This window comes from Plecotus auritus, assembly GCF_963455305.1.
Source record: "Plecotus auritus genome assembly, chromosome: 9".
NCBI classification, from domain to species: Eukaryota; Metazoa; Chordata; class Mammalia; order Chiroptera; family Vespertilionidae; genus Plecotus; species Plecotus auritus.
In genome coordinates, this window is record NC_137783.1 from 148,979,415 (window position 1) to 149,004,344 (window position 24,930).

General features: G+C 47.2%; 1 protein-coding gene across 3 annotated transcripts in view; it reads left to right on the forward strand.

Annotated features, from left to right (window-relative positions):
- Window positions 1–23,966, forward strand: part of CHKA (choline kinase alpha) — a 46,206-nt gene extending 22,240 nt beyond the window's left edge. Inside the window, exons 3-13 of one of the 3 annotated variants that reach the window (XM_080641732.1) lie at window positions 1,354–1,383; window positions 2,398–2,451; window positions 8,168–8,281; window positions 10,133–10,266; window positions 10,649–10,753; window positions 11,688–11,746; window positions 13,328–13,415; window positions 14,451–14,559; window positions 17,650–17,756; window positions 18,958–19,039; window positions 22,567–23,966. In XM_080641732.1, coding sequence (XP_080497858.1) covers window positions 1,354–1,383; window positions 2,398–2,451; window positions 8,168–8,281; window positions 10,133–10,266; window positions 10,649–10,753; window positions 11,688–11,746; window positions 13,328–13,415; window positions 14,451–14,559; window positions 17,650–17,756; window positions 18,958–19,039; window positions 22,567–22,626 — 942 coding nt within the window. In that variant the 3' untranslated portion in view covers window positions 22,627–23,966. The remainder of the gene's footprint in view (window positions 1–1,353; window positions 1,384–2,397; window positions 2,452–8,167; window positions 8,282–10,132; window positions 10,267–10,648; window positions 10,754–11,687; window positions 11,747–13,327; window positions 13,416–14,450; window positions 14,560–17,649; window positions 17,757–18,957; window positions 19,040–22,566) is intronic. The other 2 variants (XM_080641730.1, XM_080641731.1) reach the window with 2 other exon arrangements.
- The last annotated feature ends 964 nt before the right edge of the window (window positions 23,967–24,930 follow it).

Consider the following 24,930-nt stretch of genomic DNA (forward strand, 5'->3'; position numbering starts at 1 on the left):
CTTGTTTTGAGGTTTCCTGGATCATTCCCAGGTTTGAGGGAACCTGAGCATTCTGTACTGAGGAAACAGAACCGAAGGTTGACTATGGCAGAAGTCCATCTTACCTTCATGATGGTGTTCTTATGGCAGAAGTAATGCATGCATTTGGGGGTGGGCAGGGTGGGGAAGTTATTTTCACTTAATGGTTGCTAATATGTTCAAAAGTCATGGCCTTGGGAACTAAACCAATTCTAACTTTGGATGAAGTCACTTGCTTTTGAGAGCACCATTAGACAAGGAAAAGGGACTTCTGTTGACTTAATAACCCATTAACTGTATCTAAGAAGATACAGTTTGAGTAATAACAACCTAGGAATAACCATAGTCATTTAGAACTCTGTACAGGTCAAATCCAGTTACAACAAATTTCAGTAAGATATATCTAAGTTCCTTATTTGTCTTCAAGCTTTCCCTACAAAGTATCAGATATATCAGATAATAGAACTTCCTTTATGCTTAACTTTCCTTGGGGAGAAAAAGCAAAAGGATATAATGTTTTGGGGACATTTCCGCCCCATTTTAGTGTTTCAGTTAACACTGTAGCCAGTGTTCCCACTGCTGGAATCACGGATGTGAGTTTGCCATAACTATCGGCTCATCACCCTGAGTTGCACCTTGAGTTAGCCACCTTGAACTTCATGGTGCCAGAATGTTCATTTATTCATGCCATCCTAAAAGTGTTCAAGCACCAGGATTTACTTGGTGCTTTTGGGAAAGACATAAATCAAAGATGGTGTCCATATTCATAAGTACCTTGTAGGCCATGGGGAGAGGAGACCAAGTCTAAGGTAACAGTGTAATCATGAGAGTATTTCAGATTAAAGCTTTCATGATACCTAATTACTCCCTCCTAAGATTTATCACATCCTACACCTAGCCATCAGCAGAGGTCTAAAAGTATTTCTGAAATATTTTCATTTTTGTAGCTCTCATTGTAACGGGATTTAACCTGTACCATATTTTCATCAGAGAGATGCAAATTACACAAAATGTTTTATATCCCATTTGTATTTTCTGTACTTTGTACAAAATGTGCTTAACTGTATGGTAAATACACTATTGAGTATATGTAAGTGCAGGTCTTTGCAGATAGCTTCATGCACATGAATATTTATTTTGTTTAGTTTTATGTTCAGTAAGCTAGAACATATACTGTTTATACAAAACATGTTAAAACGTCTGTGGAATGTACTTCTGTGTATGATGGATGGGATTGTTGCTTTAAATCACTAGGTTTTTTGAATGGTGCTAGAGTAGCTGGAGTTGCTTAACGTGGCATTTTTTCCCTGTCCACACTTTCTACCCTTGGTACAGGTGTTTTTGATAAAGCTGTGGAATGGAAAGGTATGTTTTTCATGGGGTGTTCAAGAATCTTTTACCTTAACATTTTTAAAGAGCTTCCTTTATGGGCTTCCTTCTGTGTCTGACATAAGCAGACTTTAGATTAATTTTAACAACATATTTTTAGAGGCAATATTTGAGTATAGACTTTTGACGTGACACTTAAGTTTATGACTTGCTTCCCCAGGCCCTGGCTAGAAGATAGTAGGAAGGTTTTAAAGCACTTGGGGTGGGGGTTACTTTGAGAAGAAATGGTCCGGGCCATGAAGAAAGAATGTAGGCAGAGTGGAAGATGGTGGTTCATGATGTAGTTGTTGTTATTGCTAGAATCCTGGTTACCAGTCATTTGCAATTTCATTGCGGAAAGTGATGTGAAAATATCCCTTCATATGTTAATATGTGAAATAAGTTTAGAGACTTTATTAAATTTGCACAAACCTCTTTTTGGTGGAGGACAAATTTATATTGAGAGGAACAAGCAGAGTTAGTGTGAAAGTACCAAGTTGGCAGGCTCATCTGCACAGTTTCTGTGCCAGGTCACCTGCCTGCACAGGGCTTTCTTCTCTGTGAGTTCTGTGTTGACCACGCTTGCCACAGGCTTGTGTGCGCTCCCTGTTCTTGCTGAAAGAAGGCCTTTCTCCAGGTAAAGAGCCACCTGGCTAAATAGGGCAGACTCCGCTTGACCACGTGTCTGTGGAAGGCCTCATTGGAAGAGCACCCTCTGTTGCCTTTCCTCCAGCAATGAAATTGTGAAGTGGTACACCAGAGTGATCGAGAATCACAGCTGCTTGGTCTCAATCAACAGCACATCCCTTTCCTGTAAAGAAACGAAGCGCTTCTTCAGGTGTTGGTACTAGTGCTGGACACTGGTGGTGCAGTTTAGACATCAGTGGACTGAGAAACACTCTTTAAAAATCGGTGATGTTTTGTTACCCTGGCTGTTCTGGTGGTTGCAAAGTTAGCGTCTGCTGATTGTTCCCCATCTCACCGGAAGTGTTTACTTTTTCTCATTCATAGAGGTCCTGTAATAAGGAGGGATCCGAACAAGCTCAGAATGAAAATGAATTTCAAGTAAGTAATGAAATCCATTCTGCATCTGTGTGAGGTGTAACCATGTTAGCCGACCTTGGCCGCTCTGGTGGGGCAGTAACTGAAGGACCCTGGTTGTCTGTCTGTCTGTCTTAAGAGGATGGGCTCTTGGTGTATGGGAGCCACCTCAGTAAGCCTGAGAGGACAGTGGCTGTTTCCAGTTCCTACTGAGGTAGTGCATGTTTGGTGTCTTTTGGGCGACCTGAGAGCATTTGGGGGTACTAAGAGATGGCAGTTTGAGGTAACATTTGTGCATGATATTCTGGTGGAGGCCTCCTGGATTTCACTGCTGCGTCGTGTCATCACTGCCCAGTTGTTTCAGTGGCCACTCTTCCCGGGGCAGGTAGGAGTGTTTTTACTTATGTAAGGTACCCAGGTAGAAAGGTGTCTCCCTCAATTACAAGATTTGTGTTAGAATGACCCCACTTTCTAAAATGTATAAATTCCAAAGAGCTTGAGGTCAAGAGCACTGATGTTATCCTGTCCTCTCTTTGAGGCTCAAAGTGGGGAGTCTGGAGCAGTTACCTCCACACTCCAGGGGAGGAAACAGCTTTTGAGCATACTATCCCAAGTTTGTATATAAGGCGTATGTGTGCACAAGTGTGCATGTACACACAACACGCATGTATGTATGTATCTGTACACATAAATACACTGGTTTTTCTAATTACTAAGTCGTGTACTAGTTATTTAAATAATCAAGACAGACATAAAAAGAGGTGAGATAATGGAATAAAAGTGCCGCTAGTCCTCGTGTTCTGGGGCGTTGTTTTACCTGCACCCTGCTCTGGAGACCCTGATCCTGAGGATCTAGAACTGACTGGGAAGTCACTGGGTGGGAAGTGATAGACATTCTGTTTTCACCCATTCTGAGCCCTTTATATGTAGACCTTAGTGCCTGCTGAAAATGTCGGAGCACTAGGACCTCCATGATGCTAAGTCCAAAGTATATTTTCAGTTCTATTATTTTGACTTCTCAGCAGCATTTAACAGGGCCCTCACCTATTTTGAAATGTGGCCTTCCCTAAGGCAGCTGGGACACAGACACAAAGTAAAACTCTGTCTCTTTTTTTCTATTTTTCCTTTTCTCCTTCCTTCTAGGCTCATGTCCTATTGCATTAACTGCTAGAACTCTCCACAGTTTGGTCCACGGCCTCTTCACATGCTGCCCTCTCTCCTCAGGCCACCTGATCCAAACCTTGTCTTTGTATTTCTCCTATACACCAAAGGTTCACAGCTCCTGTCCTCCACCCAGGCCCCTGCTAGGAATTCACACCATCTGCTACCATTCTCTCCTTGGGTGGTCACTTAAGTAGCAAGCAGCAGGGTGCCTAGAGACCTTGTGGTTACAGAAAGATCACCTGTGGTCCATGCACTCATTCTAAGATTACTTGTGAGCCTTCTTAACTACCCATTTGTCTTGTTTGTGACTTAGTGTTTTCTTTCATTTTCTTCCTTTCCAGATTCTTCCCTCCACACACCATTCCCCTTTCTCCCTACTGTGAATAAATACTGAGCTGTAACATCACATAAGAACAAAGATGTTTCTTGTTTACAGTGTTCAGAGCAATGCTACAGAGGTTGGAACATCCTTAAGTCTCTTTCCGTCTTCACCATTTCTGGCAGTGGGTTGACTCAGCTCTGGAGGGTTCTGGACCATGTGTGTGCTTTTGCAGTCATCTCCCAAAAGCCTTTGCACTGAGTGGGCACAATGTGCAAAAATAATTACTGAAATAATAGTGGGGTTTAAATCTATGAAATTTGAAACTTTAAACTGTAAGGGACATTTAGATTAGAAACATGTGTTTTATTCAGTGTCAACCTTAATGACCTTTAACTTAGTTATTCTAAACAGAGGAAACTTAAAAGCAAATTTTAATTCCAACAAAATTAAGGGTACCCAGACAGCAGAAATCTTAGTCGTTGTGCTCTTTGGAAATGACTGGGGAATGGGCTGAAGTTTTGGGTTGGGAGCTGTGCAGATGGCGAGGAGCCACTAATGGGAGACCAGCTGGTCTGGGTGCCAAGGTCAGCTTCCTTGTCCTGCACTCACTTTTATTACGTCCAGCACGGGTGGGGCGCTGGGCTGCTGCTTCCTGGGGGCAGCAGAGCCCGGGTTCAGGTGGAGAGCTTGAGAGATGCTCTGCAGCACTCTCCTATGGGTGTTTCTGGTCCTGGACTTGAGGCCAGCAGCGACTGTACCCCCGCACACAGACAGGTTTGCTGTCCGGTCAGATGAGTGAGTGAAGACATTTTGCCAGCTAAATAAGGATATCAGGAATTTGTTGTCAATCATTAAGAGTTTAAAGATTGTCAGTCAAATCCTGCTTTAAAATCCATTAACTTTTGACAGGTCAACCCTATGGACCTATTGTTACTGTCTTTGTAGTAACAAATTCCCCAGGGGCATAAACTACAGACGCTGATTTCTCGAAGTTTTGGAGGCTAGAGGTCGGAGGACAGGGTGCCTGCATGCTGGGTTCTGGTGAGAGCCCTCTTCCTGCCTTGCCAGATACCAGCTTCTCGCTGGGTCCTCACTTGGTGGAGGGAGAGAGAGAAGTAGTGAGAGTTCTCTGGTGTCTCTTCTTATAAGAACACTGATCCCATTAGGGCTCCACCCTCATGACCTCAGCTAAACCCAGTCACCTTCCAAAGGCCCCACCCAAATACCATCGCATTGGGGGTTAGTTAGGACTGCAATGTATGAATTTGGAGGAGGATGCAGTTTGGTTTATAGCAGTCATTTATATAAAACTTCAAATTAGTAAATGAAGATTGGGCCCCACAAGGTGATGGTTAGATCATAGTTGTGGGGATTACACAAGGTGGTGGTGGCTAGACTAGAACTGTGGGGGATTACCAGCAAATCCACTTCCCCCACCAAATGTACAAGTGACTGAATTACTTTTTGCTTAAATTTGACACCATATCTTTGCAAGTAGCATTTTTTCTTCTTTGTTTCCTTCTCACTAACTTTAGTTTGCATCATTGCCTATGAGTTTGTCTTACTTCATTTTTGTAATGTGAGTGTGATTTAAAGAACTTTTTTTAAAAATCCTCTCCAAAGGATATGTGTGTCTTTGTTTGTTTTGGTTTATTTTATTGATCTTAGAGGGAGAAAATGAGAGAGAGAGAGACACACACACACATAGGTGTGAGAGAGAAATGATGGAACCCGAAACGGGGGTATGTGCCCTGACCAGGAATTGGATCCATGACCCTTCAGTGTAAGGAACAATGCTCCAACTAATTGAGCAACCTAGTCAGAGCTTGTTTTCTTCTTAAAGAAGACTCTTTGCCCTGGCTGGGTAGCTCAGTTGGTTAGATCATCATTCCAGTATGCCAAGGTTATAGGTTCAATCCCTAGTCAGGGCACATAAAAAAATCAATGAATGCATCAATAAGTGGAAAACAAATTGATGTTTCGATGTTTCTCTCCTCCTCCTCCCTTCCTCTAAAATTAATAAATTAAAAAAAATATTTTTAAAAAGAAGACGCTTTAACATTTCATGTAATACTGGTTTGGTGGTGATGAACTAACTCCTTTAGGTTTTTCTGGTCTGGGAAACTCTTACTTGTCCTTCCATTCTAAATGATAGCTTTGCTGTGTCAAATAATCTTGGTTATAAGTCCTTGCCTTTCATAATATTAAGTCTTTCTTGCCAATCCCTTGTGGCCTGCAAACTTTTGTTGTGAAATCAGCTAACAGTCCTATGGGAGCTCCCTTGTAGGTAACTAACTGCTTTTCTCTTGCTGCTTTTAAGATTCTTTCTCTGTCTTTAACCCTTTGTACTTTAATAAAGATGTGTCTTGGTGTAGTCTTCTTTAGGTTTATCTTGTATAGGACTCTGTGCTTCCTGGACTTGTATGTCTATTTCCTTCACCAGGTTAGGAAAGTTAACTATTTTTTTCCAAATAGGTTTTCAGGTTCTTGCTCTTCTCCTTCTAGCACCTCCATAATGTGAATGTTGGCAACTCTGAAGTTGTCCCAGGGCTCCTTTACACTATCCTCATTTTTTTTAGATTCTTTTTTCCCTTTGCTATTGTGATTGGGTGTTTTTTGCTTTTTTATATTCCAAGTTGCTGTTTTTAATCTCGGCTTCATCTACTCTACTGTTGATTCCCTGTAAATTATTCTTCATTTCAGTTAGTGTAGTGGTTGGCAAACTCATTAGTCAACAGAGCGGCAAACCGCGGCTTGCGAGCCGCAGTTTGCCGACCACTGAGTTAGTGTATCCTTCATTTCTGACTGGTTCTCTTTTATGGTTTCCATGTCTTAGTTCTCTCTAAGTTTGTTTACTTTTGCCTTAAGTCATTGAACATCCTTATAACCAGTGTTTTGAACTCTGTATTAGTATTGCTTGTCTGCGTTTAGTTTAGTTCTTTTTCTAGAGTTTTGTTCTATTCTTTCATTTGGGACATGTTTCTTATTCTCCTCCCTGTGTTTGTTTCTATGTATTAGGTACAGCTGTTATGTCTCCCAGGCTTGGTAGAGTCGCCTTGTATAGTAGGTGTCCTGTAGGGTCCAGTGGCACAGCCTCCCTGTTCACCCTACCTGGGCACTCTAGGTGTGCTCTCTCCCCCCCCCCCCCCCCCCCGTGTGGGCTGTGCATACCCTCCTGTTGTAGTTGAGCCTTAATTGCTCTTGGCATATCGACAATTCAGTTGCGCAGGGCCTGCCCCACAGAACAGGACTTACTTCAGCGGGGCTGTGGTGCCCACTGAGCCTGTCTTTGAGTGTCTCTGTGGAGGTGGTTGGATGGTGCTTCAACATGGTCTGAAGCTGTCCACCTGGTGCGCCGATTCTGGGGCATCCCAGAAGCACAGCAGCACGTTTCTTAACAAGGGGTGAAGTATAGAAACTCCCCGACCCCCTGAAAGAATTTTCAGAGCAGCCTGCTGGCGTCTCCTCAGACACACCTGTTTGAAAAGCCTTAAGAGATTTGGGTGCACCTCTGGTTAAGTTCCCATTTCTTCACCCCGACAGATGGAAACTCTTAACCTATAATTTGCTATCTGAGAGAAGAGAACTAAGGAATGAGTTTGAATTGAATCCAAAACATGGATTTTGAAGGCAAAATGATTATAGGTCCACATTCGTTTTTAGGACAGACCATATGAGCATCATAGATGTTTTGGCAAGAAGATGAACATTAAATGACAGAGGAGAAGATTGGGGATAATAGTAGAAAGTAGAAACCTTGAATGCTCCAGGCTCAGGTGCTCTTTGGGCCAGAAAACAGACCCCTGATCTGAATGAGTAATTAGGAAGCTCGCTGTAACACAGCCCAGGTCAGCCGGCAGGCCTTTGGCCCCTGCGCTTACCTTCCAGCACTGTCTATCTTCACCAGCATGGTGGTGGTATGACCTTGGACAAGATGCCCAGGGTGGGACTCACACAAGCTTTAAAATTAACAGGAGCAATAAAGGATTGATAGATATTGTCCCAATTTTGGAGTCGGTGACCTTAATTAAAGTTAATTTTAAGTCTCATCTGTATAGTGCTTTGAACATGGATCCTACAAATTTCCAGATCTTTTATTTAACCTCTGTTTCTTTATATTTAAATATGGGTGATAATAATAATGCCTGATCTTAAGAGTTGGTGCGGGATCCGGTGACACTGCTCGTGGGAAAACACTCTGATGCCTGGCCCAAGTCAGCCCTCGCTGATGTCTGCTTTGTTGGCGTGTTTCAGGGCACTGAGGCCATGGTTCTGGAGAGCGTCATGTTCGCCATTCTTGCAGAGAGGTCGCTCGGGCCGAAGCTCTATGGCATCTTTCCGCAAGGCCGCCTGGAGCAGTTTATCCCGGTAAGATGTGTTTGTGACTCATCTGAAATAGTAAATGTGACTTAAATTCGTTCTTTCTTTTGAAATTTAAATTTTATTTTTAAAATTGATTTTGAGAGAGAGAGAAACATTGATGTGAGAGCAGAACATCATTTGGCTGTCTCCTGCACAACCCTACCAGGGATTGAGCCCATAAACAGGCATGTGCTCTGATTGGGACTCAACCAGCAACCTTTCGGGACAAGGGACAATGCCCAACCAATGAGCCACACCAGCCAGGGCTACCATCACTTTTTAGCAGCTCAGAAAGCTGAGTGAGCTTCTTTAATTAGTCCACCGTGTCCTGCTACTAAAAGCCGAGTGCCCTGTTCCTATCACAGTGTGGTCATTTGTGAAGGATGCAGAGTTGAAGAGAGACTGAGCTTGATGGGCCTCGGCCTGAATCATAGGGCACCTGCTGCTTGTTGAAACTCTCTGGTTAGGTGCTGGCCCGGAGACTCGCCCGCATTGTCTGAGCTAGTTCAGAGCAGTTCTGTCAGGAATTTCATGGCATGTAGGCATTTTATAGACACTGGAAAATGAGGCACAGAGGTGTAAGTAATGTGCCCTTGGCCATGTAGCTTTGCAATGAGTATAGAAGCCAGAAATTGAGCAGGGGGCTATTTCTCTAGCTTGGGGACACTCGCTCTTTACCCTGTGCTATCCCACTTTGGATTTTCTTTCTTTTCTTTTTAATATGTTTTTGTTGATTTCAGAAAGGAAGGGAGAGGGAGAGAGATAGAAACATCAGTGATGAAAGAGAATCATTGATCAGCTTCTTCCTGTCCACCCCACACGAGATCGAGCCCACAGCCCGGGCATGTGCCCTGACTGGGAATTGAACTTTCTGGTTCATAGGTTGACATTCACCCACTGAGCCATGCCAGCCATGCCTCACTTTGGACTTTCAGAGAAATGTCTCTGGGTTTCTATAGGGAAGCAGTTCTTGTGGGAAAGATAGACAAGTCTTAGGTTACTGAGCTCCTGTGAATAGCTATGGAAAGGCAGCCACACACACTTGGCCTCAGGCTGCGGTAGGAAAGCTGGGGATAAGTCCCACTTGCTGGGCGCCTGTTTTCTTGAGAGCCTTCTCTACCAGTCTGGCAGGTGCTGGGGACCCCACTGTGAATAGTGGGACAGGACTCAGCTGAGCTTACAGCACTGCTGAACACCACACCTCACCTGCATGTGTCAGAGGACTGTTCCAGCTGGTGAAGGAGCTGGATGCGGGCCACCTGATCAACTGCTGAAGCCTGGGTTTCTTTGCCTAGAGAAGGGAGCATACTTTTAGTGTTGGGTCAGCAGAGGGCAGTCACAAATTATGTGGGAGAAGGACTTTCAGTTTAAAAATTTCTAAATGAAATCGACCTTTGAAGGTGGTCTGCCCCTCACTAAGAAGTGCCCTGACACCCGGCCCATGTCGCTCAGTGGTTGAGTGTCGACCTATGAATCGGGAGGTCATGGTTCGATTCTAGGTCAGGGCACATGCCCAGGTTGCAGGCTGGATTTCAAGGAGGGGGCATATAAGAGGCAGGTCGTCAATGATTCTCTCTCATCATTGATGTTTCTGTCTTCCTCTCCTTTCCTCTTTGAAATCAATACAAATATATTTAACAAACAAACAACAACAACAAAAAAAAACAGAAAAAAATTCCAGGGCAATTGGTGGGTCACCATCTTCGGGCACAGTGCCCATTCTTAAGGGAGTTTTGTGTATTAGCTGAGACTTAGACACCCACAAAACCTGGCTTCTCATCCTTAGAGATTGTGTGAGCTCACACTTCCTAGGTTACCCGGATAAATGCCATTTTCTAACACCCTCCTTTGTTTCAGAGCCGGCGATTAGAGACTGAAGAATTAAGTTTGCCGAATATTTCTGCAGAAATAGCTGAGAAAATGGCCACATTTCATGGAATGAAGATGCCATTCAATAAGGAACCGAAATGGCTTTTTGGAACAATGGAAAAGTAAGTGGTCATATCACTTTTCTCTAACTTTGGTTTTAACATTGGCAGCTCCCGGTGGTGCCAGAGGTGAGCACTGGCTGGCCACTCAGTTGGAGGGATTCCTTTGTCTGCTGGTGTGCAGCTGTTAGCTGGTGGTGTATGCCTCATGGATAGGTCTTTCTTCCATGTCAGAATCAGTTCCTGAACCAGGAAAGACTTGCCAGAAACACCACTGAACAGGTGGATGGACAGGAAGTCTGCTTCCAGAGCTCCCTGGACCCCATGCCCTTCCCTTTCCCCTTCATGGAGATCCAGTGCCCCTGATGTTGCATAGTTACATTGAACTAGAGCCCAGGACAAGCGTGGTGCTTGAGCAATGCTTTTTGTTCTCTTCTTTTGCAAGATATCTGAATCAAGTGCTGAGAATTAAATTTACCGAGGGAGCCAAGGTGAAGCAGCTCCATAGATTCCTCAGTTACAACCTGCCTTTGGAACTGGAGAACCTGAGGTCAGTAAGTGCATCCGTTTCCTGACTTAGAAAGTAGGCATCCAGAAATGTCACTTGCCTTAGTCACTAACACAGCTGTCAGTAATCGCTTACTAAGCATTGCCTCTGGTCCGGCATTTACATTTGTTCTGCAGGATGGCTTTGAACAATGGGTTTTGTCACCTGGCTTTAGTTTTACTGGAGTGATGTCACAGGTTTCATGGCGGGAGTGCAATCCCACAGGGAGGGTTGCTGGCTTTGGCAGCAGCGCACCCAGGGTAGTAGTTTTTTTCTGAAACAAAACCAAAACAAGCAACCATGGGGACAGACTGGGAGTGTCAGCCAATGAGGGGAACAGTGCACCCAAGCTGTGGGGAAATACAGGAAGAAGCTTGACATCGCTGTCTGAGTAGACGCCACCATGGAGTCTTCGGAGGCCGGGGATGCAGACTCCTACCACACGTGCCCCAAGTGGGAGTATTTACACCTTTAATACTCAGTATGTGAGAGTCTGTTGAGCTGGGCTTTGTGATTGGTGCTGAGGAAACAGTAACCAACACCTTCTTCAAGGCACTTCTGTTCCATCAAGAGAGAGAGAAAACAAGTAAATAAAATAATGTTAAGTTGTGATAAGTGTTCTCAAGGAAACCAGAGGCCAAAACAGGAATGCACTCTGGTCAGTGGTCAGTGGGGCTCTCAGAGGAGGGACTGCAGGAGTAGAGGAAAGTTGAGGTGAGGAGAGGAGTGAGAGAGGAGAGAAGGAGAGGGAGAGACTGAGCACAGGCTGTACTGGAGCCTGGCCCACATAGGACAGTTTTCACAAGTGACAGACATTACGCAGAGGCCAGGTGTTGTTGGGAGCACTAATACAGTGGGGGCTTGTTGAGACAGCAGGACTGTTTGCATTGGACTTCTTAAAAGCTTGATAAGTAATAGAAAATCCTTCCTTTTCCAGATCATTGCTTGAATCCACTCCATCTCCAGTTGTATTTTGTCATAATGACTGTCAAGAAGGTAAGACTTGCCTCCATTGTGTGTGTGTGTGCCTCTAGGGTGTATAGCAAATGCCAGGTGTGTAGGAAGAGAGAGGATTTGAGGCATTAACTTATGGCACAGCCAGACATGAAGTGTAGCAGAACTATTAAAAAGAAAGAGGGAGCATTAGAGATCTTGCTTCTCAGCATGTCATGAATTTGGCTCAAATAAATTCATAAGATTTCTCAAAAGAGAAAAGAGAAAGAGGTTGAATTTTATACAGGCCAATAGAAAAACCTCCAGGATATATTGAAAGAGAAAAGCAAGTTTTAGAAAAACATTTAGAATATCCTCTCATTTCTGTAAAAAAACAATATATTCAGAAAAAATCAGAATATTCACTTAAACTGGGAGGTGGGATAAAGGCCTTCAACTTCCTAAGTCTTGTGCTTGTCAGTGTTGAGGCCTGTCTGTGGGCATGGCTGTTCACCTGGACGAGCAGGACAAGGGCAGGTCCGTCCTGGCCAAGCCCATCATGAGCAGCACCTTGCAGCGTATCAAAGCCACCTTCTCGCGGATCCTTAGTTCACACCTTGTACTGACTTCTGGCTGTGGTGTGGCTTTGCCCTGCAGTCCACCTTTGGGCCCTTGGCCAGGCTGAGCAGTTTTTAATTTTAGAACAGTCTCTATTGAAGACAAGTCATCAGTAAGACCTTAATGTAAGCCAAAGTACCTTTTAGTAATTAGCTGATCGTTGCCAACCAAGTGTGATTAAGCAACATGTAGGCACATCAGCCAGTTTTGTGTGGGAGGGAGGTCAGCTGCCCGTGATGGCAGTGTGTGAGAGGATGGAGTGCGCGGTGTCCATTGACTTTGTTCTGCTCTTTGGGCATCTGCCTCGACTTCTCCTCCATGGCCACCGGAAACAGGTGCTGCTGAAAAGCCTAGAAATGGTGCCACCTGCAGAATCCTTGCAGAGGGAGTGGCCAGCAGATGAGCCAGGTGGTCCCTACTCGCCCACCACCCATGGGAACTGAGATGCTGGACACTGGAGCGTGTGGGGGTCTCAGAATGTAGGCCTGGGGGTCAGTGTGGTGGCCAACTCACTTCTGGCCCAGAATCCAGCCCTAAAGAAAATGTTCAGATGTTGTCTGTGGTCTTGGTTAGGAAACGTGGTGGAGGGCCACGCGGTGGGGCCAGGTGTGGTCCCTGGAGCCCTGTAGTGTCTGACCTCACCTCTGATATCCTCATTGGGAGGACACCGGAACACAGCTTTCCAGCGTCCCCACCTCGGGGCTGTGGGGATGTCGGGGTAACTAGAGTTCTAGCATGGCAAAAAGGCATTTCCCTTTGTGCCTCATGTCCAGAGAGCTCAGGGAGAGCCCAGGGCTGCACTCCTCTGGGGCCAATGTGAACAGACAGGGGCCCTGGCCTTCCCTCACAGGCCAGGCCTCCCAGGACAGTGCTGCTCCAGGTGCCACCCAGGACTTAGCCATGTTCATTCCATGTGTGGTTAGCATCCCTGAAAGGGTCAGAGACTCGCTCTGCTGTTCAGGACTTGTACCTTCAAATGTGAAATCTCCCCAGAGTAAAAGTCATGTCATGCACACCTTTCTGTAGGTAACATCTTATTGCTGGAAGGGAGAGAGAATTTGGAAGACCAGAAACTGATGCTCATTGACTTTGAATACAGCAGTTATAATTACAGGTAAGTAACGGGGAGGAATGGGAGACATCTGTAATACTATCAATAAAATATATATTTTTTTTTGCCCTAACTGGTTTGGCTCAGTGGATAGAGCGTCGGCCTGCGGACTCAAGGGTCCCAGGTTCGATTCCGGTCAAGGGCACACGTACCTTGGTTGCGGGCACATGCCCAGTAGGGAGTGTGCAGGAGGCAGCTGATCGATGTTTCTCTCTCATTGATGTTTCTAATTCTCTATCCTTCTCCCTTCCTCTCTGTAAAAAATCAATAAAATAAAAAAATACATATATTTTTTAAAGAAAGAAAATAATTACAGGTAATGTGTTGGTGTTTTTACTTCCGTACTATTTTTTTTAATATATTTTTATTGATTTTAGAGAGGATGGAAGAGGGAAAGAGAGAGAAATGTCAGTGATGAGAGAGAATCATTGACCAGCTGCCTCCTGCACGCCCTCTACTGGGGATTGAGCCCACAACCCAGGCATGTGCCCTTGACCAGATTCGAACCCGGGACCCCTCAGTCCCCAGGCCGATGCTCTAGCCACTGAGCCAAACCAGCCAGGGCACTTCCATACTATTTTATTTGAGTATGTGTATGAAACACCTATAGGGGAAAATAGGTAACAATACGGTTGTACGTTACAAAGTTTCTTCTGGAAGCAATGCCTTCTGTCCCCAGGCGGGATGGCCTCACACTGCCATGCAGCCCATCCTTGGCGCCTGTTAGGGAAGCAGGGCTGTGCATGATCAGAATCCAGAATCTGGTACTTCCTTTGCTCAGAGATTATTTCCTTTCGTAAGAGGACTGATGGCAGGAAAATGTGCTCGAGCAATTGCTCTGAGTGGCAGGTCAGGAGGTGCTTTGTTGCTTCCATGGCCCCATTGGCTGTCCCTGACCCGGAAGCAGGTGTACTTCTGGGGCCTCAGGAAGTCCAGTGAGTTGCCAGGAGGGATGCTCATGACTCGGCCTCTCTCTGTAAACGGAGTTTGGTGGTGGGCAGGTTGCCTCATTCTCTGCATTTCTGATCTCTTTTTCAGGGGATTCGACATTGCAAACCATTTCTGTGAGTGGATGTATGATTATAACTATGAGAAGTACCCCTTTTTCAGAGCAAACTTGGGGAAGTTCCCCACCAGGAAGCAGCAGGTAAGGCACATTGTACATTGGAGTCAGTGAATTACCCAGGGCAGCCTTATGCAGTTGTGTTGATTACATCACAATTTGGAAAGATGCCTTTTTTAAACTGTGTAATGCTTAGGCAAACCCTCTTGCTTTAAATGTTTTTCTCGTTAAATGTAGACACAAACTTGACATTGGAGTTCAGCTCTGTGCCAGAGATACCAGTATTCAGTCAAAGAGGAACACAGCCCCCTTTGTAGTTGTTTTTATTTATTTTTTTCTAAAAAGTGTAGCCTCTCTTCTGCTTTCTGGCTGCCTTTTGGAGATGACTGATCTGTTTCCTATTGTGCAGAGAGGGGTCGTCTCGGTGTCATAGCTGCTACCATGTTAACAGTTCTCTGTCTTGTCCTGAGTTACGGGAGTCCAGTGACTGGGGATTGTCTCCTGGGACCCCTCTCTCGCACTCCTCAGCCCAACACTGAAGCCTGCGTTGAGGATAAGTAGGAGTGTGGAAGCAGGCAGGGCTGGGGGAAGTACGCCAAGCCCACTCTCCCATCTTACACAGGTGGCAGCTCCACACCTGCCCTCCCAGCACGTCCTGCCTGCTCAGAAGCATTCACAGAGGTCGGGGGAGCGGACAGGGATGCAGTCAGTTGCTTCCGTAGCTCACTGAGCAGGTGTTTGTTAGGCACCACCCCCCTGAGTTAGGCACAGTGATAGTCTTCAGTAGGCAGCGCAGACTCTGGGTGCAGCCTTTCAACTTCAGGCTATTGATGAATGTAACTCCTGCCCAAAACTCTGTTGCTCTCTTCTGGCCATATGTATTATTTTAAAATATATTTTCATTGATTTCAGAGAGGAAAGGAGAGGGAAGGAGAGAGAGAAACATCAATGATGAGAGAGAATCATTGATTGGCTGCCTCTTGCAGGCCCCACACGGGGGATCGGCCCACAACCTAGGCATGTGCCCTGATTGGGAATTGAACTGTGACCTCCTGGTTCATAGGTCGATGCTCAACCACTGGGCCATGCCAGCTGAGCTCTTCTGTTCATATTTTAAGGCTGACTGTGAAGAACTTGAGTATGTCTAAAGTGGTCAGGATGGTCTGGACCTCAAGGTCGTGCTGTATAGAAGAAAGGGTGGGAGAAAGCCTGGGGGAGAGAGAACACAGCATGGTCTCCAGTGTGCTCCTTCTTGCCAGTCAGGCGAGATCTTCAGTACAAAGGCGAGTCATTGCAGTGGGAGGCAGAGCTGTGGAACCGCCAACCCTGCACAGCATGGAAATTGAAGGCAGTTCTAGTCCTGTTTTCTGGGAGGTTTTGGAACCAAGGTGTTGATCTTTATCTGGTTACCTCATAGGCGCAGCAAGGCTGTCTAATGCTTTTCTCTCTCTAATTCATTAGTGAGATGTTTTTAAACGTTAAAACCTCCTGGAATTTCTGCAATAAACTGTGATGCTCTGGTGGGTCCAGTCAGGCAGTACCTTACTTTAGGAGTTCTGCATCTGTGCACATGGGTCTTGAATGTTCATTTTTAAAAGTATTACCTATTTTGGAATCAGTTATATCAGTCTTTTAAAGTGAGCCGAGTCTCCCTTTTTATTTTCTGAAACAAGTTTATTTACGATGAAGATGAAACCTATTTTTTGGAAGTTTGATAGACCTTGCTTGCAAAACAGCCCGGGCCTAGGACTTTTTGGAGGGAGAGTCATTAAGGTGTCCGTCAATTCAACTCAAGTTTTCTGTCATCATATGCCTGTTTCAGCATTTAGTGTCTCCCAGAAATTAATCCTACTAGTGCAGTGATTCAAGCATGGGTTTTAAAAACTAATCATCCCACATGCCCCGCTACTGGGAATGGAGCCACAACCTGGGCATTGACCAGAAATCAGCCAGCAACCTTTCCGTGCATGGGGGACGCCCAGCCAACTGAGCCCGGCCCCTCGTTGTTTCTGTGCCAGGTTTCCTTCAGAGTCAGGCCCCTCTGTGAGCCCCTGCCTAGGACAGCACTTAACCTTGAGTGATCCTTTTTGGTAGTAGAATGTGAAAGCTGATTTAGAGAAGGAAGGTGGAAGAGGCCATACAGGGAAAGGATGTGGAGGAAGAAGTGTGGGCACACCAACTAGGTAACCAGTGAATGAGGAAGGATGACTGACCAGCCAGTTTCTTGTGTACAAAAGAAGGCGTCGGTGCTTTGCTGAGTTCTGTTGCCTTTTGATAGAGTATGAAATAGTCAAGAACCAGGAAGCTCCTGGCCTGGCTGGTGTTTCTCAGTGGTTAGTGTGTCACCCAGGCACTGAAGGGTCATGGGTTCAATTCCTGGCCGCCAAGGGCATGTACCTGGGTTGCAGGTTTGGTGGGAGGCAACCCATCAATGTGTGTCTCATATCTCTCTCTCTCTCTCTCTCTCTCTCTCTCTCTCTCTCTCTCTCTCTCTCTGCCTCCTTCCCTCCCTCCTCTCTTTCCTTCTTTCCCTTCCCCCTCCCCTTCCCCTTCTCCCTCCTTTCCACTCTCTAAAAGCAATGGGAAAATATCTTCAGGTGAGGATTTAAAAAAAAGAAAAACAACCAGGGAGCTCCTAAATCATAATTGACATGTGGAATAAATGTGCAACCTGGGACAACCTTAGGTAAACTTAGACGTCACCCTGTGTGAGCATAAGTGGGTGAATGATCATGGCCTCTTAGAGGGGCCTCACACTGCCTGGTCCAGCCCCCGCTCTGAGGGAGCATTGGGGACCTAGAGCCTCGAGCCTGGCGTGCTTGTGGCTGCGCTTGGGGATAGGCTCACCTGCTCTACGATCAGGCGGTGGGAAGCATGAGTGTAGATTAGAATAAAACGATTCCAGCTGAATTACTGTCTCCAGAAGTAGCCTTAGGTTCCTATGCCTGTCTCGTTGGCAAGACAACACGAGGCCCATTAGAACTCTGACTGTACCCAGTGACTGCTGCCAGACAGGCGCCTCCAGGTCCCCTGGGCAGCAGGGCAGTGTGGTGGGCATGGCCAGGCTTCCGCAGGCTTCTCTGACGCGACCTAGATGTGTGTGCTTCAGCGAAGCTTTGGACAGCGTCTGTTTTCAGCCATCACTGGTCCTTACCCTTTTTTTTTTTTTTTTAGCTCCATTTTATTTCCAGTTACTTGGCTGCATTCCCAAATGAATTTGAAAACCTCAGTAATGAAGAAAAGTTCATTATAGAAGAAGAAATGCTGGTTGAAGTCAATAGGTAATTTTTTCCTTTGCTGATTTGTGAAAATAGCTTACCTCTGTATAGAATGTGGTTGGGATGCCTCCTGGCCGTGGAGTACTTTAAGAGCTCTTAAGGCACATCCCTAGGACTTGTACGTTGTCAAAAACAGGACATTGGTACTTCTCTCGGCTGAGTGTGTTCAGGTGTCAGCAGGTAAGGGGAACAGGGTCTGCCCCCGGGAGGGCAGGACATGCATAAGACTCAGCTGGGCTAGGCTGCTGCCAGCCAGGTCTACGCACTCTTGCCTCTGAGGCTCATGGACTGGAGGGTGCCATCTAATAGCACATCTCCTAGGAAATGGTTAAATATTGCGTATATTCTGAGTCTTACTTTAAACTGTTTTGTTCATCGGTTCTCAAAGCAAAACTCAGAAACTTTCAAAGTAACTTTGCCCATCTTGTACTGTCGGCCCCACTTCACGGGTCACCTCTTCATGGTTCAGGCATGTCCACACCCTTCACCGAGCACTCCACCCCCTGGGTGCCACCGGCAGGATAGGCTGCCCTTCTGGTTCTTAACCAGGTGGAAATAGAAGAGAGGTGGAGAGACCCACACAGAATGGGTGGTACCCGGGGTGGCGAGTGGGGACTGCCAGGAGGATAGGGCTGGGTTTAGTGAGCGAGCCAGAGCACTGGTCCTGGGACTGGCACAAGGCCCAAAGGTATGAAGGTGAGAATTTGGACTCCTATAACAGGCATGGCGCAGCCTGGAGGGGGCACTGGCTCACACTCTCCTGTGCTTGGTTTTACTTCCATGAGGGAAGAGGGGGTGAGGGTGTCGTCCTGCCTCCTGGGACAGGCCGTGAGCTCTCAGAGGCCCGTGGTTCTCCTCTAGCTGGTGATGTGGTGCAGGTGCTGATGCTGCGCCCTCATAAACGGCAGCACAGCGTCGAAATAAGTGTCCCCTAGGCTTCACCGGCATGGCCACCAAGGCCTCCAGGTGAGCCCTGTGAATGCCGATACCTGTGCCAGGGACAGGCAGTTGGCATGTTCACACCTGTCAGAGGCTGCGGTGCTCCCTCTGTGGCCATGGGACATAACCCCACTGAGTTTGCCCAGACGGTTCGCGTCCAGATGAATGGACATGAGTTAGAATGCCCATCTAGCAGAAAGACCTCCCTGGCCTTCGGACAGGTACCACACATTTACTCACGTGTTTCCTGCTTCTGTAATTACAGGTTTGCCCTTGCCTCCCATTTCTTCTGGGCACTGTGGTCCATCGTGCAGGCCAAGATTTCATCCATCGAATTTGGGTACATGGTATGTTTGGGAGGTGCTTTTTCTCTTCTACTCCCGGGGGGGAAAGGCTACATTGTTGTGAATGCCGGTGGAAATGGTCCCATACAGAGAGTTACCCGTTCCCTGTAAGTACCTGAACCAGGGCACCTGGCACCCGGACAGCAGGCTCAGCCAGGAAGGTAGCAGAAAGGCTGTCATTGAAGCCCCTCTGACGGAGGCCACGTGCCTGTGGAGGCTGCCTCACTCCCGGGGCAGCAGGCCCGCCTTCCCAGCATCAGAAAAGTGCTGTATGGCCTCGAGTTCTGACAGGGGCTGTAGAGATGCAGACGTGAGAGGTTTAGCCCCCAACCTTGGTCTCTCATGACACAGGGACACAGAGTAGGAGTGTGGATGCACCTGTCACCACTCCATTCTGTGGTCTCCAGCCTCACCTTAGGTGGGAGCTGTGCTGAGTTAGACATCCTACTCATAGGCAAGTTGGTGCCAAGCCAGGCTATCATTTTATTCCAACCTTAAGAGCTGTCTTGGTCATAGACACTGTAGTTACCCTCCATGAGTGTGGGTGGTGTCCGGGGGCCGGGCACACAAGTCTGGAGTGAGCACCTTGCTTTGGGACAGGTGGCATTTTCCTCCTTGATCCTGTATCAGGATAATTTCTGCTTGGCAGAAGTTAGGGAATACATAGGTACTGGGAGGCAGAGAGTAGGGGATGCACAGGTGCTGAGGGGCAGAGGGTAGGGGATGCACAGGTGCTGAGGGGCAGAAGAAGAGGGGAAGTTTGGATTTTATTTTGTACTTTTTTTTTTTAATTTCATGTATCTTTATTCAGATTATTACAATTGTTCCTCTTTTTTCCCCCATAGCTCCCCTCCACCCGGTTCCCACCCCACCCTCTACCCTTACCCGCCCCCACTGTCCTCATCCATAGGAGTACGATTTTTGTCCAGTCTCTTCCCGCACCCCCCACACCCCTTCCCCCCCAAGAATTGTCAGTCCACTCGCTTTCTATGCCTCTGATTCTATTATATTCACCAGTTTATTCTGTTCATCAGATTTTTTATTCACTTGATTTTTAGATTCACTTGTTGCTAGATATGTATTTGTTGTTCGTAATTTTTATCTTTACCTTTTTCTTCTTCTTCCTCTTCTTAAAGAATACCTTTTAGCATTTCATATAATACTGGTTTGGCGGTGATGAACTCCTTTAGCTTTTTCTTATCTGTGAAGCTCTTTATCTGCCCTTCAATTCTGAATGATAGCTTTGCTGGGTAGAGTAATCTTGGTTGTAGGTTCTTGCTATTCATCACTTTGAATATTTCTTGCCACTCCCGTCTGGCCTGCATAGTTTCTGTTGAGAAATCAGCTGACAATCGTATGGGTGCTCCCTTGTAGGTAACTGTTTTTGCTGCTTTTAATATTCTCTGTCTTTTGCTCTTGGCATTTTAATTATGATGTGTACTTGGTGTGGTCCCTCTTTGGATTCCTTTTGTTCGGGGTTCTCTGCGCTTCCTGGACTTGTATTTCTTTCACCAGGTGGGAGAAGTTTTCGGTCATTATTTCTTTAAATAGGTTTTCAGTATCTTGCTCTCTCTTCTTCTGGCACCCCCATAATTCTGATATTGGTACACTTGAAGTCCCAGAGGCTTCTTACACGCTCTTCATATTTTTGGATTCTTTTTTCTTTTTGCTTTTCCGGTTGAGTGTTTTTTGCTTCTTTGTATTTCAAATCTTTGACTTGATTCTTGGGACCCTCTAGTCTGCTGTTAGATCTCTGTATAATATTTTTTTTTAAAAAAATATATATTTTATTGATATTTTACAGAGAGGAAGGGAGAGGGATAGAGAGCTAGAAACATCGATGAGAGAGAAACATCGATCAGCTGCCTCCTGCACACCTCCTACTGGGGATGTGCCCGCAACCAAGGTACGTGCCCTTGACCGGAATCGAACCTGGGACCTTTCAGTCCGCAGGCTGACGCTCTATCCACTGAGCCAAAATGGTTTCGGTTGTATAATATTTTTTATTTCAGTCAGTGTATGCTTAATTTCTAGTTGGTCCTTTTTCATATCCTCAAGGGTCTCACTAAATTTATTGGCCTTTTCTAGAAAATTCTTGAGTAACCTTATAACCGTGGTTTTGAACTCTATATCCAGTTGTTTGCTTTCCTCCATTTCTTTCATTTGTGACCTGTTTCTTTGTCTCCGCATTTTGGCTGCTTCCCTGAGTTGATAGAGTGGCTTTGTGTGCTAGGTGTCCTCTAGGGCACAGTGGCTCAGCCTCCCCAGTTACCTGAGGTAGACACTCTTGGTGCACCCCTTTGTGGGCTGTGTGCAAAGTCTTGTTGTAGTTAAGCCTTGATTGTTGTTGGTATCACTGGGGGGAATTGACCTCTTGGCCAATTGGCTGTGAGGATAAGCTGTGTCTACGCTGGGAGAACTTCTGTGCTGGAGACACCATTATGAGACTAGACTTGCATAAGTGTCTGTGCTCAGCTTGGATGGGGCGGAGTCTCAGGGCAGAGCAGACAGCATTGGTTTCCTGTCAGCCCTTCCCTAATATGCCCCTGTGTCTCAGTGTCCCGTGGTAATCGCTGCAAGCACCTCTAAGAGAAAGCCGCCCTCGAGTTCCACCCGCTGCCAGACAGTCCAGTTTCTCCCCGAATGAGTCTGGGTCCCCAGAGTCTCGCCTGGAACTGGAGTTCAGTGCAGTAGGGAGCTTTTGTCTCCCTCCCGCTTGAGAAAGCCAGCCGCGTACTCAGTTGCCAGCCCTCTCCGCGCGTGCCTCTGTACCTCTGCCTTCCGCAATTCCTCTGAGTTTCAGTGTGCTTTTCTCTTTCCTGACAGTCCAACTTGACCCCGTATGAGTCTGGGTCCCCAGAATCTCGCCTAGAACTGGAGTTCAGAGCAGTCGGGAGCTTTTGTCTCCCTCCCGCTTGAGAAAGCCAGCCGCGCACTCAGTTGCCAGTCCTCTTTGTGTGCGTCTCAGTACCTCTGCCTCTTGCAGCTCCTCTGAGTCTCAGTGTGCTTTTCTCTTCCCTTCTAGTTGTAGAATTTCCACTCAGCCAGCCTTCCTGTGGTTCTGGATGATGTCCGTTTTGTCTTTTAGTTGTAGTTTTGAATTGTTGTGCAAGGCAGCAGTTTAGGTGTTTACCTATGCCGCCATCTTGGTTTCTCGGGAAGTTTGGATTTTTAAAGCAAATATGAAGTCATGGTCAAATGACACTGAGACAAAGTAGACTTTTTTATTTTGTGCTTGCGAGCACCTGGGGACTTTATGCTTTAAAGGGGGAGCCTTTGTTAATGTCTGTCAGTCAGTATCTTAAACACTTGGAGGAAATGAGTTGGGGAACCAGGAAAAGTCCTGTCTGGGTGGCAGGGCCAGGTGGGCCATGGCAACCAAACTGGGTACCTTTAAGATGAAGGTGTGGGGTGAATACTGCCAACAGCATGAGAAGATGTCTCTAGAACAGGTGGGCTCCTGGGCAGGATCCAAGCAGCGTTCGGGTAGGCAGGAGCCCGGGTCAAGCCACTGTCCTTCTGTCTTCTAGGACTATGCCCAAGCGAGATTTGATGCCTATTTCCACCAGAAGAGGAAGCTGGGGGTGTGACCGCGGGAGGACTTCTTACACTCCGTCCCTGGACTGCGTGGGGCGGCCGAGCCACGGGGCCCTCTGCTCCAACTGCTGTTCCTGCGGCAAGAAGCTGGGATGGCTCGCTGCTGCACACAGATGTGTATGATACAAAAGACTGTATTAAAATTGAGTAACATTTATTTCATATCTTGTTTACGATTTCACTAGGCCTCTGACGAGCTCGGGCAGCAGAAACACAGTTCAGTAGTGCAATAGTGCGATAGCTCAGATTCCTGTAGTCCAGAGAGGCCCCCGCCTGCGCAGACATGCAGCCAGCCAGCATGCCACCACGGGCGCTTCTGGTTACTGTTGATTCTTTACAGGACTTGACCCTGCTAGTGAGCACTGTACCGGCTCTCTGTAGGTAACAATGTGTGTAGACACTGCTCACTCCTGAGGGTGACGAGGGACAGGACAGACCGTGACATTGCTCGTGGCCTGCCGGTAGTCTCCAGAAGTTGTTCGTTCACCCTTTGGTCCAAATGGCTGAAGCTCAAGAAAGCAGCATGCACATGGCAGGCGCAAGCTGCTGTCTCTGTGCGATGACTGTAGCTCCTAGTACCTGTCGTGCGTTCAGTTGTACGGACAGATCTCTCCCTACGTGGGTGTAGCCTCTGCCTCGCCCTCCTCACTGAATGTTGCTTTATTAACCCTGCCTCGAAGGGCCAGCGGCAGGCAAGGGCAGTGTGGGAGTGTGCTGGCCCCTGCCTCCCAGCTGCCTCCCACAGGGACCAGGGGCTTTGTCCCTTCCCTGCAGCCTTTTCTCCTCCACAACTGCAGCCTGGAGCTGACCATTCTGTGACAGGGCTGTCTGCCCCAGGGCCCTCAGGAGCAGAAACCCTGGCTGGGGCTCTTGGTGGCCCCCTCACTGCTCTGACACCCCGATGTCCTCCCGCTGGGACCAGCAGCCTGTATGTGACATGTGGGGCGTGGGTAGAGTATAGCTGTGAAATTTGTATATGTTAAATATCCTTTGGGATAAATTTTTTAAACCTGAACTCTTACTGAATTATTTCTGTGCATACAGTTCTGCTACCACAGAGATTGTACTATACAAACAATAAAAAATAAAACCCCATCTTCAGCTGTCACTTCTGACTGAGTCATGGGACGGCGGCCCATACGTGCACCGGCGTCTGCTCCTGGCGTGCTGACTGACCGGGCATAGAGGGGACACAGCAGTGCAGTCCCTGGGAGTTGGGCCAGGGCAGGGGAGACTTCCCACAGTTCACCTTGTGGACACTTAAAATTTAACCAGGGAAATGTGATTTAATGTTCAAGCAATAAATAATGCTGAGCTGCGTGAGAGCTCATTTAAAACAGCTTCTGACTCCTTCCTGTGCCCACAAGGCCGGGTGGTCACCTGGGCCGGCCTCGTCCCCACTCCCCTCCAGCCTTCTCCCCACCATGCCAGGCTTTTTGCCGACTCTCCCGCTGAGATGCTGGGGGGCCAGGTCTTCAAATGATGGGCTTCTTCACATCAGCTCAAAACAGTCACTATGCAAATGACGCAGTGCCATTCTAGAGACCACCCTCACTCCACCTCCTCCCTGGCTCATCCCTCTTACTACACGTGCCTTTTTCTGAAATTGACTTATTCACTCAGGTGTCTTCTGCTTTAGACAGCAGGATCAGGCCTGTCGCCAGTGTAGGTGACCCATTGTCCCTGTGTCTCCTGATGACCTCCTTGCCCCAGGAGTGCCCAATGCAGTGCCTTTGCATATGCTGGCCCACGGCAACCAGACCTGCAGCCAGGCTGCCAGCCATCCATGTGTCAGCCAGCGAGCGTCTCCCTAGGCCACACCTGCCTTATCACAAAACACCGCACACTAGCTCTGAGCATCTGTCGGGGTCCCTCTCACTACCCCACCCTGCAGGTCTGCCCAGCTCTGCTCCCCAGGGAGGTGTAAGGCTTGGGGCCTGGGCTTACCCTCGTAGCCCCAGTCCCCCACACATCTGTTCCTCACCAGACACGGCCATCATCGTTTCTCGGCCACACCTGCCAGGCATGTGGGATTGCCACACAACTCCCAAGGGACAGGCTCCTGGCAGCTGGCCAGATGAGAGCCACAGTGATGGGGCCAGGCCCCCAGGCTCGCTGTGCTCAGAGCATCTAGCCTCAAAGCGGCCTTTGTTCCCAGGCCGTCCAGCTGGAGAGAGAGGCCTCTGGGAAGCATTGGCTCTGCCTTCCAGTGGTGGTGGGATCCAAGCCAGAAAGCTACAGGAGGCCACTCCTGCCCCACCAGCTAAAGGACAGCCTCCAGGGAGCAGGTCTGGCTG